This window comes from Cryptomeria japonica, chromosome 6 (assembly GCF_030272615.1).
Source record: "Cryptomeria japonica chromosome 6, Sugi_1.0, whole genome shotgun sequence".
Classification (NCBI taxonomy): Eukaryota; Viridiplantae; Streptophyta; class Pinopsida; order Cupressales; family Cupressaceae; genus Cryptomeria; species Cryptomeria japonica.
The window spans coordinates 627,977,385-627,994,269 of record NC_081410.1 but is presented as its reverse complement, the minus strand read 5'-3'; the positions used below and the strand labels follow the sequence as shown (position 1 = coordinate 627,994,269).

The 16,885-nt window shown below is 35.1% G+C and overlaps 1 protein-coding gene across 1 annotated transcript in view; it reads right to left on the bottom strand.

Annotated features, from left to right (window-relative positions):
- The window catches only part of LOC131068685 (acetylornithine aminotransferase, mitochondrial), a 65,245-nt gene extending 53,006 nt beyond the window's left edge, over positions 1 to 12,239 (bottom strand). The window contains exon 1 of the mRNA XM_058003929.2: positions 11,348 to 12,239. Within this exon, the coding sequence (XP_057859912.1) occupies positions 11,348 to 11,878 (531 nt within the window). The 5' untranslated portion in view covers positions 11,879 to 12,239. The remainder of the gene's footprint in view (positions 1 to 11,347) is intronic.
- Between the last annotated feature and the right edge of the window lie 4,646 nt (positions 12,240 to 16,885).

The following is a 16,885-nucleotide window of genomic DNA, read 5'->3' as shown; positions in this document are numbered from 1 at the left end:
AAGGCACATCACAAACTTGAATTGGCGTACAAACAACAAACCAATGCACAAGCAAGATGCCCTAAAACCGTAGGGATAGAGACACAAGCTGATTAATAAAAATTAAGACTTCCATTGTAATGTCCCCAATTTAGAATAGAATTTAATGGTAAATAATAATAATAATATTAAAATTCAAAAGAATTAAAATAACATTAAAAATTAAAATAAAAAAGAATATAATTGAAATTTATTTAAGTTAATGAATGGTCAAAAGAGATGGAATGAAAAGTTGTGACTCTCTCAAACATGAGATATAAAAGGGCGAGGAGAACATCATTTGAGGGGGGGAAATTTGGGAATCAAAAGTGCGGATCTGATTTAAATAATAAGTGCAGATCTGATTGTATAAGGTTGTGTCCCTTTCAAAGGGCAGAGTTGCACTCTTCCAAAGGGTGCTAATGGTGAAAGGGTGTGTCTCTTGCCAAAGGGTATGATGAAGAGGTGTGACCTCTCCCTCACATTGAGAGATATAAAGGAAAAGAATCAAGAGCATCCAAGGACATCACCATGGATCAAATTAGATCAGAACTGTTATTAAGTAACAGGCAGTAACATCCTTGTTCTTGGTGGTATGCATGAGGATGTGCTTAATATGTATGCTTAATATATGACGCCTAATAATGTTCTTACGCAGAATTTAATAGTAATATTAATATGGACTACAATATGTATGACAGTGTAATAATACCTTTCTATTACTAACTGTTCATATGACGATTAAGTAAATTATATGATGGAGTCTGTAATATGTTTCAATCTCACCATCCAATCATGGAGGGAGAATACAAAGAAGCAAGAGCACTAGGCTCCAGCAGGTACGCCAACCCCGAGTGTGGGCCAAGAGGCCAAGTTGACGAGGTCCTTGGTGCTCTTGGGCTTGTTGGAGAGGGATAGACTGAAGGTTCCTTGTGTGATTCTCCTTGAGCTACATAATGGGGACAGGTGTATGGAGAGAAAGTGTTGTTGAATCCTTCATATAAACTGGGCAATATATAAAGAATGTTGAATATATGATCTATCATAGCATGATAGAAATATTGACTAACCTGTTGTGCAGGTTCCAGACCAAGCTTTAGTTGGCAATAGTGTCCCTCTATTGTATTTACTATGCACTAAAATTGTGATTCTAGGTCACAATATAAGAGGGTTGCATTAGGGGACATTACAAATGCTATCAGAGCAATGATCCTGCCATCCTGCAGTGTAAAGAATCTAAAGATGAATCAATGAAACATTCTAGTCAAGTAAAAAGAATCTAACAATATGTGTATTCACATGTATGCTCTGTGTTTGCAGATATCCATGTGTATGCTTCATGTTTTCAGGTGTATGCTCCGTGTTTGATTCATATCTGATGTGTTTGTTTGCTCCATGAGTGTTTATGTACTATAGACATATTTATTTAGGAACATTGTATTTGAGGTATGTCATGCTTCTAATCATAAGTTCTTAACATTAAGTGATATCTATGATATTGTGCAAACCATTTAAGAAGTGATGCGAAACAAGGATGAGAGAAAACTTGTCTTAAAAACACATAATTATGAAATGTATATGTAATTCATATTATCATTTGTATGAAGAAGACCCTATGATGCATATAAGGAAGTACAAGAAGGGAGAAAGGTGATAAGGTCCTCCTCTAAGTACACCACCTCATGGCAGTTGACCGATGGTCCCATAAGGCCAAGGGGATGTAGATAGAGTCCACCGCTTTTGGAATTAGAGGGGAAGGACATTTAGGACACCCTATTGTATCTTTCCAAACACCATCATGGTTGATTATTGAGTGAATTTCAATCACAAGAGAAGTATAAGGGTAAAAGCGATGAAGGAGAACGGTGATAGGATACCTCACTAAGTAGACCAGCTCATGGTAGTTTGACTAATGGTTCCATGAGGCCAAGAGGGCTCTGGCTTTCACTCTGCTCTTGGGCCTAGGATAGAGGATCTCTTGGACACCTTATCGTTCCTCCTTACTCCCACTCTCTTATGGTTGGGTTCCAATAAGGAATTAGATATAACTATGGTTAAGTTAAAGTTCTCAACCCTAGGTATAGAGAATTTATGTTTAATATCCTTTTTAGAAGATTTATATTATAGTTTATATACATTTCAATGGCTTCCTAATCTATTGCAGGATCTCAATCAGGTACGCATCTTGTTCCATTTGTAGTTTTACATAAAATGGTGATATAGGGCAACAACTAGGGTTTTTACAAAAAAGTAGCAGCATGTTTATTCCATGAGTGTTTCCCAAGCCATTTGATATTGGGAATCATTTTGAACATTCCATGATCATTGTTTGAGGACAAGGAACCTTGAGTGGGGCGGACTGAAATGTCCCCACTTTGGAATAGAATTTAATGGTAAATAATAATAATAAAATTAAAATTCAAAAGAATTAAAATATAAAAGAATATAATTAAATATAATTGAAATTTATTTAAGTTAATGAATGATCAAAAGAGATGGAATGAAAAGTTGTGACTCTCTCAAACATGAGATATAAAGGGCGAGGAGAACATCATTTGAGGGGGGATAATTTGGGAATCAAAAGTGCGGATCTGATTTAAATAAGAAGTGCAGATCTGATTGTGAAAGGTGTAAATGATGTTCAATTTACATTCAATATGCAAGTTATATTCTATTTAATATTATCTTGTTCTATATATTACTGAATTAAAATATGAATCTGACTATCTTCTTTTGTGTGGCAGGTAAGAGGAGCATTTGTTATTTTCTACGTCCTTTCTCACATATGCCATTCGATATATATATAGCAAGCGGGGTACAATCAAGCAATGCCTTGATCGGTCATGACCGATCAAGACATTACTTGATCATGCCCCTTTGCTAATTATATAAATAACAAACAGTGCATATTAATAATCAATGCCAACCGGTATATGTTTTATCTTAACAACCGATAACTATCGGTGTATGCTTAACCTTAACAGCCCGAAGGTAACCGGGGCTTCTTTACCATGCCACCCGATATTAATTGATGCACATATAACCCGATATCAATCGGTTTTAATTTATATTAACACCCGATACTAATCAGTGTTTGGTTAATTTCGGTTTATCATTTGTTTACTGTTAATTATGTTAACCGATATAAATCGGAATGCATTAGCATGATTTAGTAATCAGTGAACATAAATATGATGTAGGATGATTATCGATATTAAGCATTTGATCGAACTGAATAGATTAATTATATGCAAATGAAGAATGGTTATCAAATGAATGATTAATTGCTTGAAGGTTTTCATCATAATTATCGATAGGATAAATGATTAAATGAGAGACTTCATTTATCTCTCATTCAATCATTTATCTTACCGAAGCTATCATGCATTAACACTCCCTCTTAGCTAGGTAAGATAAATGCAAACAATATATTCAAGCATCATAATTCAAATGATAGTTAGCATTCTTCACTCAATCTGACACTATAGAAGATCATATCACCTAATCACATGATATGAAGTATCACCTAAACACGTGATACAAATGTCCATCACGTCAATCTTGTGATGACAGGATATCACTTAAGCATGTGATATCAGTATTGCCTAAACACGCAATACTTAAGGATAATCATATGAGAAGGATTAACTTCTCATCTTATCCAAGTTGTGATATGTGCACTAACACTTTATACAAGTGTTTTATCACAACACAATCATGGCACATCCATGACACACCAGAGATCCAACATGATAACTGGTCTGGACATCATAAGATCGTCACCTTATAATGTCTACATACAAGTGTTCATTATCTTGAGAGATCGTCACCTCTTAGATATGAACCCAGGGGATAAAATCAAAAATGTCCTATCATGACAAAGAAGTTTACACATTAAACATCTTATTGATATGCAAATACAGATTACAAAGCAAATTACCTTTCTATCATACCTAAACCTTTTCTGAAGTGATCAACCTTCACTCTGGAAAGAGGTTTGGTCAGAATATCTGCAGTTTGATCTCCTGTACAAACATATTCTAATTGGATCACATTCCTGTCTACCATATCTCGCACATAGTGGTATGGAATCTCAATATGCTTGGATCTGTCATGGAACACTGTATTTACTGAAAGTTTTATGCAGCTCTGATTGTCACAATGTATAACAGTGGGTTTCATAGGCTCTCCAAACAACCCCACAAGCAACTTCCTAAGCCATACTGCCTCTCGGGCAGCCATAGAAGCTGCAATGTATTCTGCCTCGGTGGAGCTTTGAGCTACAAAAGACTGCTTCCTGCTGATCCAAGATATCATGGCTGAACCTAGACTGAAGCAGCACCCTGAAGTGCTTTTTCTGTCAGTTACACTTCCAACCCAATCTGAATCTGTAAATCCATGAAGGTTTATGTCAACTTTCTCGTATTTGAGACCAAGGTTTAGAGTACCTTGTAGGTATCTCATGATGTGCTTTACTACAACCAGGTGTATCTCCTTAGGTTCACACATGAACTAACTTAAAGCATTAACTGCATAACAGATATCTGGCCTTGTATTCACTAAGTACATCAGGGACCCAATTATCTGTTTGTATTGAGTAGAGTCAGCGGGTTGTGACTCTGTTGCTGCTTCTTTAAGTTTATGTAAATTGGTTTCCATAGGAGAGGTCATGGGCCTACAGTTCAGCATTCTGAATCTCTTCAATATATCCAAGGTATACTTTCCTTGGTTTAGTATAATGCTGTCAGAATTCTCCCATACTTCCAATCCTAGGAAGTAATGAAGGAGTCCTAAGTCCTTCATGTCAAATTCTTTGGATAGATCTTTCTTGCATTGATCTATAAGATGATCATTTCCTGTGATTAATAAGTCATATATAAAATCAACATTAGCATATCACCTTTATTTCTTTTGTAGTAGAGATTAGGATCTGCATCATTCTTAGAGAAACCTAGTCCTGAGAGATAGGTGTCAATTCTTTCATACCAGGCCCTGGGAGCCTGTTTAAGCCCATAGAGAGTTTTCTTGAGTCTGCACACATGAGACTCTGCATCATAGATTTCAAACCCTTCAGGTTGCTCTAGGTAGACTTCTTCTGAGATCTCACCATTTAGAAATGTTGTCTTAACATCCATCTGGTGCACCTTCCACCCCTTAGTTGTTGCAATGGCTAATACAGCTCTTACCAATGCATATTTGGCAACTGGTGCAAAAGTTTCTTCATAATCTATCCCTTCCCTTTGAGAGAAACCTCTAGCTACAAATCTAGCCTTGTGTTTTTCAATACTACCGTTTGCAGCATGTTTAATCTTTAAAAAAACATTTAGATGAAACAACAGATTTCTTAGTTGCCCTAGGAACAATCTCCCAAACATCATTTTTCATAATGGACTGATACTCTTCAGACATGGCATCCTTCCATACTTGATGTTCAAGAGCCTCTAATACATTGTTTGGTTCGGCTTTAGAGAGATTATTGATAAGGGCAACATAGCTAGTGAATTTGTTAGGCCTTTTGCTTTCCCTGAAGGTCCCTGAAGGAGCAACAAACTTCTGAGCTTCTGCTACAGTTTTGGTGGCCCATAGTGGTATTTTCTTGAAGTTTTCTCTAGGTGGATTTTGAGTTTCACTTATAGTTTCCTCAGGATTCTCCCTCTGAAGCTCAGGAGTGGGATCTCTATCTATGCTAGTGGTGGGGATATAGATTTCCAGGTCTAGAGAGCTTTGGGCTCTTTTGAAAGCTAAGTCTTCTTCAAAGATCACATCCCTGCTTAGTTCAATATTCTTTTGACCAGGTATATAGATCCTGTAAGCCTTGGAGGTTTCACTATATCCTACAAAGATTCCCCTTTTTCTAGAAGGCTCTAATTTTAATCTTTTCTCTTTAGGTACATGAATATAGACAAAGCATCCAAAAATCCTAAGGTGGCTAATATCTGGTTTTGATTTAGTAAAGACTTCCTCAGGGGTCTTATCTTCAAGATGAGAGTGAGGACATCTGTTTTGAATATATACAGCAGTGCTAGTTGCTTCTGCCCAAAGATTGATATTTAGATTCTGATCAAGAATCATAGCTTTGGCAGCTTCAACGATTGTCCTATTTTTCCTTTCTGCTATACCATTTTGTTGAGGGTTATAAGGTATTGTTAACTCCCTCTTAATCCCTAAATTTTTACAAAACTCTTTAAATAATTCTGATGTGTATTCCCCCCCATTATCAGTTCTTAGGGTTTTAATTTTATTTCCTGAGTAGTTCTCTGTTAGTGATTTGAATTCTTTAAACCTATTAAGGATCTCTTCTGATTCTTTACATTTCAGAAAGTAGATCCAAGTTTTCCTAGAGTAGTCATCAACAAATATTACATAATACAAAAATCCCCCCAATGAAGGTACAGACATAGGTCCACATAAGTCAGAATGAACTAACTCTAAAATTTTACTTGTTTTCCTAGTACTATTCTGAAAAGCACCCTTAGTATTTTTACCTAGGGCACATCCTGTGCATGCCCCTGAATGGTATTGTTTTAACTTAGGTAGACCTGTGACAAGGTCTCCCATTGATGATAATGCTCTAAAATTTAGGTGGCCTAGTCTTCTATGCCAGATTTCATTAGCATCTGTAATCTCATGAATTAGGGCTAAGTTGGGCTCTGTACATAGCTCATACAAATAGCCTTGTCTTTGACCAATTGTTTTGGCTTTCTTGATGGAAGAGTTCTTTGGCCAGGCCAGTACTTTGTTGTCCATGAAGGTTACTTTGTATCCATTGTCCTCCTGTGCTGATATTGAGACTAGATTTCTCTTGATGCCTAGAACATATAGTACTCCTCTAAGTTGTAATGATACACCCGACTTTAGTTTGATTGTGCAGGTTCCAACTCCTTTGACAGGGTATGTAGAATCATCTCCGATAGTTACTTCCTCATCATTCTCCTCTTTCATGGAGTCTAGTACTTCTCTGAATCCTGTGATGTGTCTAGTGAGCCATTGTCGATCACCTAGGAGTTCACTTTGTTTGATGCTTGGTTTGTGAGTGCTGAATAGAGTACATACTTCTCGGAGTCCTCTTCCCTTTTGGATTTTCCTGTTTTGTCAAATGTGGCTTGTTTAGCTCTTTCTGGACATTTTGCAACATAGTGCCCAAATTTGTCACATCTGTAACACTGAATCTGAGAGAGGTCCTTCTTAAAGGAGTTCTTGTCGTGATGACCTTTTCTCTTCCTAAATTGCTTCTACTTGCCTTTCTTGTTTGAGTTCGTATTTAGAACTTGAAGATCTTCATCTATATTCTTATGTTTGATTCCTTTCTTATTTTGCCTTGATTCCTCTTGGAGACAGTCAGCCTTTAGCCTATCGAATTTTGGGAAGTTGTCCCTTGCACTGATGCCTTGAACGAATGTTTCCCATATGCTAGGCAGCCCATCTAGAGCAATGAGGGTTAATTCTTTGCTCTGGATCTCATATCCAAGGGTTGCCAGTTAATCCCTTAGGGCAGATATTCGCATGAAGTAGGCATTGATTGATTCTCCTTTTATCATGGCTATGTGGTTTATTTCTCTTTTTAGAGCCAAGGTTCTACTGGCATTAGATATCTCAAAAGCATCTTCAAGTGCTTTGAACATGTTGAAGGTTGTTTCATGTTTCCTTATAATGGGCATAATATTGTTCCTTACCCCATCAACTATGATTTTAATAGCCTTATCGTTTCCTTCTTTCCAAATTGCTTTGTCAGGTTCAGTCTCAGGTTCTATAGTTTCAGTCTTTACAAATGACTCGACTTTATTTTCTTTTAAAATCATTTGAATTTTGAATTTCCATGCGGAGAAGTCATCACCTCCTCCGAGTCTGTCTTCAAATCTAATAGCGCTAGCCATTGAGAGAATTGTGATGTTGAATATATGCTTGATTTGAATTTTACGTAAAATTGAACAGCGTCAGGTTCGATTTAACTATAGCTCTAATACCATGTAAATGATGTTCAATTTACATTCAATATGCAAGTTATATTCTATTTAATATTATCTTGTTCTATATATTACTGAATTAAAATATGAATCTAACTATCTTCTTTTGTGTGGCAGGTGAGAGGAGCATTTGTTATTTTCTATGTCCTTTCTCACAAATGCCATTCGATATATATATAGCAAGCGAGGTACGATCAAGCAATGCCTTGATCGGTCATGACCGATCAAGACATTACTTGATTGTGCCCCTTTGCTAATTATATAAATAACAAACGGTGCATAGTAATAATCAATGCCAACCGGTATATGTTTTATCTTAACAACCGATAACTATCGGTGTATGCTTAACCTTAACAGCCCGAAGGTAATCGGGGCTTCTTTACCATGCCACCCGATATTAATCGATGCACATATAACCCGATATCAATCGGTGTTAATTTATATTAACACCCGATACTAATCGATGTTTGGTTAATTTCGGTTTATCATTTGTTTACTATTAATTATGTTAACCGATATAAATCGGAATGCATTAGCATGATTTAGTAATCGGTGAACATAAATAATGATGTAGGATGATTATCAATATTAAGCATTTGATCGAACTGAATAGATTAATTATATGCAAATGAAGAATGGTTATCAAATGAATGATTAATTGCTTGAAGGTTTTCATCATAATTATCGATAGGATAAATGATTGAATGAGAGACTTCATTTATCTCTCATTCAATCATTTATCTTACCGAAGTTATCATGCATTAACAAAAGGTTGTGTCCCTTTCAAAGGGCAGAGTTGCACTCTTCCAAAAGGTGCTAATGGTGAAAGGGTGTGTCTCTTGCCAAAGGGCATATATGATGATGAGGTGTGACCTCTCCCTCTCATCGAGAGATATAAAGGAAAAGAATCAAGAGCATCCAGGGACATCACCATGGATCAGATCAGATCAGAATTGTTATTAAGTTACAGGCAGTAACATCCTTGTTCTTGATGGTATGCATAGGGATGTGCTTAATATGTATGCTTAATATATGACATCTGATAATGTTCTTATGCAGAATTTAATAGTAATATTAATATAGACTGCAATATGTATGACAGTGTAATAATACCTTTCTATCACTAACTGTTCATATAACACTTAAGTAAATTATATGGAGTTTGTAATACATTTCAATCTCACCATCCAATTATGGAGGGAGAATACAAGGAAGTAAGAGCACTCGGCTCCAGCAGGTACGACAACCCTGAGTGTGGGCCAAGTTGACGAGGTCCTTGGTGCTCTTGGGCTTATTGGAGAGGGATAGACTCGAGGTGTCTTGTGTGATTCTCCTTGAGCTCCATAATGGGGACAGGTGTAGGGAGAGAAAGGGTTGTTGAATCCTTCATATAAACTGGGCAATATATAAAGAATGTTGAATATATGATCTATCATAGCATAATGGAAATGTTGATTAACCTGTTGTGCAGGTTCCAGATCCCTCTATTGTATTTACTATACACTTAAATTGTGAGTCTAGGTCAGAATATAAGAGGGTCCCATTAGGGGACATTACATCTATATTGTGTTTTATTTTGTCAATCCTAACATTTAATGTCGTCACTAATGATTGTATAGATTGCATTGGTACTACCATTGGCCAAATGTGTTGATGATTATTGCATCTAACAATTCATAACAACTAGGACTAAAATGGGATAATTGACATACCAATGCATGAATTTTGACATTGGAAACTCAAGATTCCTAATGAAAGCCATTTTGATAGAGCTTTGAGCAGATCATAAAGCTTAAAAGGAGGAATCCAACTTCTAATTGATACTTGAAGTCAACGTTTCAAGACAGAGCCAAGATAACAAACTGAATCAGACATATAAATTCCACATCTTTAGAGTCCGAGGCTGCAAATAGCATGTCAACACTAATACTTTAATGTCCATTTCTGCATGTAGAATACAAGCTTCAAAAGATTTTATGTATGTGTATGTATACAAAATACAATAAAGAGAACATATACATGCAATATCAACAGTCTCACCTTTAAGTGATGTATATTTATTTGTCTTTGATGTCTATGAAGTTTTTTATCTTTAAAAAGTAACGAAAAACCCTAATTAAACAAACATTATTTATTTCTTTTTTACCATCTCTCCCATTGTATTTGTGTTGAGTCTTGCCAACTCTTAAGTGACTGACTTCCTCAAGTCCGATACATGACATGATAGTGTTTGTCACTCCCAACTGCAAAACATACTTAGCAACTACGAGTTTTCACTAAAAGAATTAGCTGCTCATAGCTTATAAAGCTCCTAATAAAAGATATAAACTAATGATATGTGATACTCAATACAAAGGATAGTTGAAAAAAAATCTGATAAATTCCAAATTTTCAATCCACTAAAACTTTTCCATACAATTTTTTGGTGTGATCATAAAAGTAATTTGTGCATTTATTCAATTCCAGAACTGGTTGTTTTCTGACCAATATCAGAAGTGTGACTTCTCAGTATCAAAATATGAAAGAAGGAAAATGCGAGAATAAATTAGTTCAACAGGAACTCAAATGTGTTGAGCAAAAGTGGCCAATCATCAGGACAATTTTAGCTAAGGCTTGTACTCAAGTACACAGGAGACACAAGTTGCCTACTCATAGGTATAAATGTCGAATGTTTAATGAGGCAAACTATCATATCCAATTACGGGTTTGGCACAAACCCTGAGAGAATTTGATGGAAGAGATATTCCTTGGTCATGGGATCTAAGCTGAAAGACACCCGTCAAGAAAAATTTACCGATAAAAATAATCGATAGTCAGAAAAAAAAAATGTATGTTTTTTACGCGATCTCTGAAAAATGAACCCCCAAAAAAGATATTTTCAGGTTATATCCATAAAAACATAGCCTCATTTCTGACCATTGTTAATAAAAAAGGAAAATATGGCAATGTTTTTGCACAAGTTAAAACCAATACCAACACTACATCAACAACTGATTACAGTCCTATAAACAAAAATTTCAAACAGAGGATATGAATGCTCATGAGACAAGCACAATATATCAAAATTAAAATGAAAACAAACACTTGGATCATATGTGCCAAACATTTGAGTTAGGTAGTTAAAATATCCAGTTGGTAATAAATTTATATTTGTTGCAGAAAGATATATTGTCGAATCTGTTCTAGATGAACTACGTTGATGATTTTCAATCTTTTGTCCTAAGTTTCGACTGAGCTACCTGAATCGTCTTCTTAAAAGAAAGTGCTCAGTCAGAACATTGGAGAAAAACTTGAATACAATCTACTAGTTTCATCCAGAAACGATTCAGAAAAAACAAAAAATAGGCCATTTACAATCTCCATACCTGTGGTATTGTATGAAAAACATTGCTAACATGAGTCAGCGTAGCTGCTTGTTCCATAACCGCTTGCACCCAAGCCGGATCGCCATGGCCAAGGGCATTCACTGCAATGCCAGCAGTCAAATCCAAATACTCTTTCCCTTCCATATCATACAATTTGCAGCCATGCCCCCTCACAAAAACAACGGGAGTCCTTGCATAAGTTCCAACAAAGTACTTTCCTTCAGCCTCTATAACACTCCTGCTCCCTCCATCAAACCCTAACGCTACATTCATCTCATTCTGTAAAGAAGAAGCATCCTCCTTTATGGAATCTGTGACAAGGCAAGAAGACACCCGCAATCCACCTGCAAATTTTCTACCGAGGCCTGCAGAAGCCAACTCCCTGCTAGGATTTTTCAATTTTGAAACCCTAAAATTGCACGAAAAGCCTAAGCCCGGTGAAAATCTCTGAACCTCACGGGATTCAAACTGCGGGCTAGAAAACGCATGCCCTGAAGCATTTGTAGCACTATGGAAAATCAAAGAACACATTTTGCTTCGGGCTACAAAAACTGCCTTCCTGTGTTATCGAAAATTTTCGCCAGCATTAAAGATGAAAGGAGCATTAATGAAAAAAGAGTTTTTTTCAATGAAAATTCATTTAACTTCGTTGACGCTAATTTTTACTTCTAAAACCCAGTGTTTTCCATTAAATGTCTATAAAACGACTCGCTGCTCGCGGAATCGAATCTTAAACCTTCGTTCCGCTAATGTTTGCTGACAATCGCTCGATGAATATTCAACGCATCTTCGTTTACATTTTGATTTTAGGCAAAGGAGATCATTTGTATCGGATATGTTTCGTCTGTCGGATTCTTTTTCGAATTTTGCGTTCGTCCGGAATGAATGAATGTGGACATCCCTCACCTTTTAGCCGTATAGATTCAGTCGATGCATACATTTATCTCTTTATCTTTTTTAATTACAATTTTAAGTTGTTTATGTGGGTTGCTGGATTTGATTGCGTAGGTGTTTTTGCATCAATGTTTGAATGAATGATTTTATTAACATTTATGAGATTTATCAGTCTATGGGACCGAGAAATCATAGCTTAGGATAACTTCATAATCTTTTCCATGTCAGATCTCCTGCTTTGACTCTTGACCAAAAAACTAGCAGTCTGATTGATCTTATCCTCGCCAAATAAATGATGCATGTTGTCACTTTTCAAGATGCACACGTATTGAGCACGAATATCATCATAAGTCGTGCACTCACTGAGAAAGTGGCATTCGGTCTCAATAGCACCCATCTCGCAAAACAAGCAAATTCTCTCTTCTCATAACTCTTTGGGTCTTTTCCACATACTCATTTCACCCCTGAGATGATGTGAACCTGTCCTCAATTGAGCCACTAACAGACTTGCTTTGCCTTTAATAACTGCCCCTAAGTATGCTTTCTATCCATGATCACAATTTGGGTTAAACACTTTGATGTAGTACTTCTTTTTATGACCAATACAATTATTCCACATGGCATTTTGAAACTTTCCTATGACCAACTTTTTAATTTCCTCATTGGTATTCGGACATTTGTGCAACTTGATGTTCCATTTGTTCAACCACTTATTGTTTAGTTTCATCCAAGTTTTATGCCTACGGTTAAGTCCCTCTTCCATGACGATTTTGGGCCACCACTGATTATCCATGATTTCCACCTTCTTTAGATAACTTATTAACTTGGTGATCGTTGAAGCCTCCAATGGGAAAGTACCTACTTCCGCTAAAAGGATCTCATATGGCATTGACGTTTTAACTTTGAGATTGCCCGTGATTAAGTGCTTTTAAATCCTCTCTAGTTGTCTCCATCCACAGTTTGACATGCTACCTCCCCAAACTTCACAACCATATAGAACAACCGGCGTAACCAACAAACCAAAAAGGGTTTTATTGGTTTTCCAATCCCACAATTCAGCTTTTTTGCACCCATTTTGGAGTAGAAACAAAGCTTTCCACTCTCCCTGTATCCTTTTCGCTCTACAAGTCTCCCAACTAAGCTTATAGTGGAAGTCAATCCCTAGATATTTGTATTCTTTCACAATTTCCAGCGGGCTGCCATTAAAGAGGAAGGTAATCTGCCTTTCTTTCCTCTTTAGAGAGAAAATCATGATCTTGGTTTTAGTAATGTTCACCTGCATCCCTACCTCCTGACAAAAGTTCTATAGTGCTTTTAAGTGCTCTATGAGCCCATGAGTTGTTTTAGAAATTAGGATAAGATCATCGGCGTATAGAAGTAATTTCACCACATATTTCGCAAGTTGGACGCCTTCTCCCTCCGTTTTTTTCATCCATGCTTCTAATTTATCAATGTATAAACCGAATAAAGTTGGGGATAGAGGGCATCCCTATTTAACACCAGTATCACTACCAAAACACTCAGACATTCCCTCACTAGTTCTAATTTTAGCTCTAACTTTCTCATAAAGTCTATGCACTGCATCTCTATGCATGTCGGGAACACCCAATTCTTCCATTCTATTACATAGCTTGTCTCTAGGCACCATGTCAAAGGCTTTCTTAAAGTCCACAAAACAACAATATGCTTCTTCCCCTTGATTGTCTCATATTTTCTCTATCAAATATCGAAGAGTGATGCAGTGATCGATGGTAGAGTGCTTAGATCTGAAACCCCCTTGACCTTTGGCTCTTTTTCCTTCATTTTATGCCCATCTGTTGATTCTACGCTCTACCATGCTCCCAAAAAGTTTGCCTAGAAGGGGGTTGACCATGATAGTGCAGTAGTTAGATGGATTATTCTTATCCCCACTTTTAAAAAGGGGAATAACCACACTAGTCGTCCAATCTGTTTGGGATCACATTGCGATACATCATGAGGATGAAAAAACACCTACGCAATCAAATTTAGAAACACTTATAAGCAGTTTTATGGACTGTGGAAATCTACTTACTTTAATTTCAAGTTGTTTTAACAACTTTTTATTTAAGATTATGGGTTTATGTTGCATTAATAATTAATAATAATTTATTTTAACTTTTAGTTAGGTATTTGATATGTTTCTAAGTAATTTACTTCTTTTGATTTAGAGTCATGAGTTCTACCTCATTTCTTATTAATTACACCTCTAAGAAATTTAAACCGCAGTGGATTATATGATTAAGGAACATAACATCATCTTCATGAGTTATGCTCAACTAATTGAACTACAATCTTTTAGATTTATTTAAGTAGGTGGTGTTTCACTTACGTCAACTTGTGTGATGTTTTGATAAAAGTTTTACAATATAATTTTTGAGTCAATATTTATTTATTTATTGTACTTTTTTATGTCAATAAATATTTCTTAGGTGAGAAAGCCCTTTCAAGATAAGTTAAATTCTAAATTAGTTATTGATAATGTGTGATAGTTGTTGCAAGATCATAAACTAAATCCTATTTGTGTGTCCTTGTTCTTTCAAGGTATGAGATCCTTAGTTGGGCATTGTTTACCTTTTTCTTTGATGGTGGGAGATCTTTTCAATAAGGAAGAGGGACCAATGGTAATGCAAGTTCAATAGCTATCATAAGAATTAATAATGTGGCCCTTTTTCTTTGATGGGATAAAGGTAGGAATTGACACGTGTTCTCCATTATTTGAAACAATTATAACTAAAACTTGTTGACAATATTTTATTTTAACATGTGTTTCAACTATACTTTGACATGCAAGGTACTTGTGTTTAGAACAAATCAATGTTTCATTTTAAAATATTAAATAAAAATAATATATTTTGTTGAAATAGGAGGAAAGTGAGTTATGTTTGATAAAGCATTTGTCGAAAAATATGAATGTTATAAATTGCACTCCTCATTGAGTCTAAGTTTGAAATGGCATATGCTCATTTTAAGTTACATATGTCACTTCAAGTGGACATATGTCAAATTTTAATATTGATTGTGACAAATGCATCTTGACTAATTTGTATATTAAGGTATAAAACATTTAAAATAGTATTATATATCAACCATCTAATCAAATATAGATAACTTGTTTTCAAATATCAACATAGTTGCATCAACTTCTTGTGTTGATATGCTCGAGTAGTCATCCATTTAATATTGAATACATTCAACCATAAAAAATGTGTTACAAGGCTTGTCATTAAAAACTCAAAGAATATAGGAAATATTAAAAATATATAGTAATAATAAGAAAATAATTTATTGTTAGCATATATTTCAAGCATATATACATTCAAATCCATCCATTACTTCCTCAATAATAAATGTTGATAATCCATCCATTTATTTCTCAATCTTAAATGCAATGATCTCAACTTTGTCAAGTTTGTCGTATTGACCAATGAAATGCAACCACAAAGTTCAATATCATGCAATCAAATGTAACTACATAGATCGACAAAAATGAGTTTAATGGTTGAGATGCATGTAAAAATGACTATCTTATCATTACAACTTTATAAGGTTTTTTATAATATCTCATCCACCATGATATTTTCAACTCTAATTTAATATTGATATCATTTTTTAAAAAAATTGAACAACATATAAATATAAAATATAATAGAGCTTAAATTATCAACTTCTACATCATTTCCGATTATATTTAAACTTGATTGAAGATGTTAATGTTAGAGGACCCTTTTAAAGGGTGGGAAGTTATATTTATGTAAAGTATAAGGCTATAGTTTGCCCTCTAAAAGATAAGAAAGTTAATCATATTACAAAGAATAAGTTTAATGAGCCCCTCCTCCAAGTTTTGTTAAGCTTATTATTGATGTTGTGTCTTGAGTAACATTGTGTTGGGATAGGTGTGGCATACACCTTATAGGTTCTAATATTTTTTTATTTAATTATTTATTATTTTATCTTCTTTATGTCCTAGTCTTTATATCATGTGTAATTATTGACATTTACATGTATAAATGTATTTGTAAAAAACATATTGTCACAAATTATGTGTAAAAGCATCTATGACAAAAATAGTAGTATAAGAGATATTATGATGTGTAAGAGTATGATTAATAGGGAAGTTACAAAGTGGACTAGAAATCTTGACCCACTTACGATGCATGTTATAACATGTCATAAAGCATCTAAAGGTGGTAAATGATATGTTATAGAATGTGTGTTATACGGATTTTTATCATGGTATTTTTGGACCTTGGTTGGGCCCATGGTAATGCCTTGTGGCTTTTTCGGCCTCCATGAGTTTATAATAGAGGGCTTAAGATGGAGAAATTAAAGAGGATATTTTTCAAGGTTATGTTATTTGATTTCTACCTAAGGAAGAGGATGTTGATCTTCATGGAGATAAGAGTCTGATATTGTATTGTAACAAGTTTATTATTATTGAATAATATATTACTTTCATACTTTAGAGATTGAATTTTTCTCAAAACAAAAATTCCAATGTATATATGTGTCATTACTTGGACACATAAAGTGTAATTAAAAATTAATGTTATTTTTTTATATCCTCTTGAAATCTTGATATTAGTTATTGTGAGATTATGCTTGAAGCAGCCAATATCAAAGAGA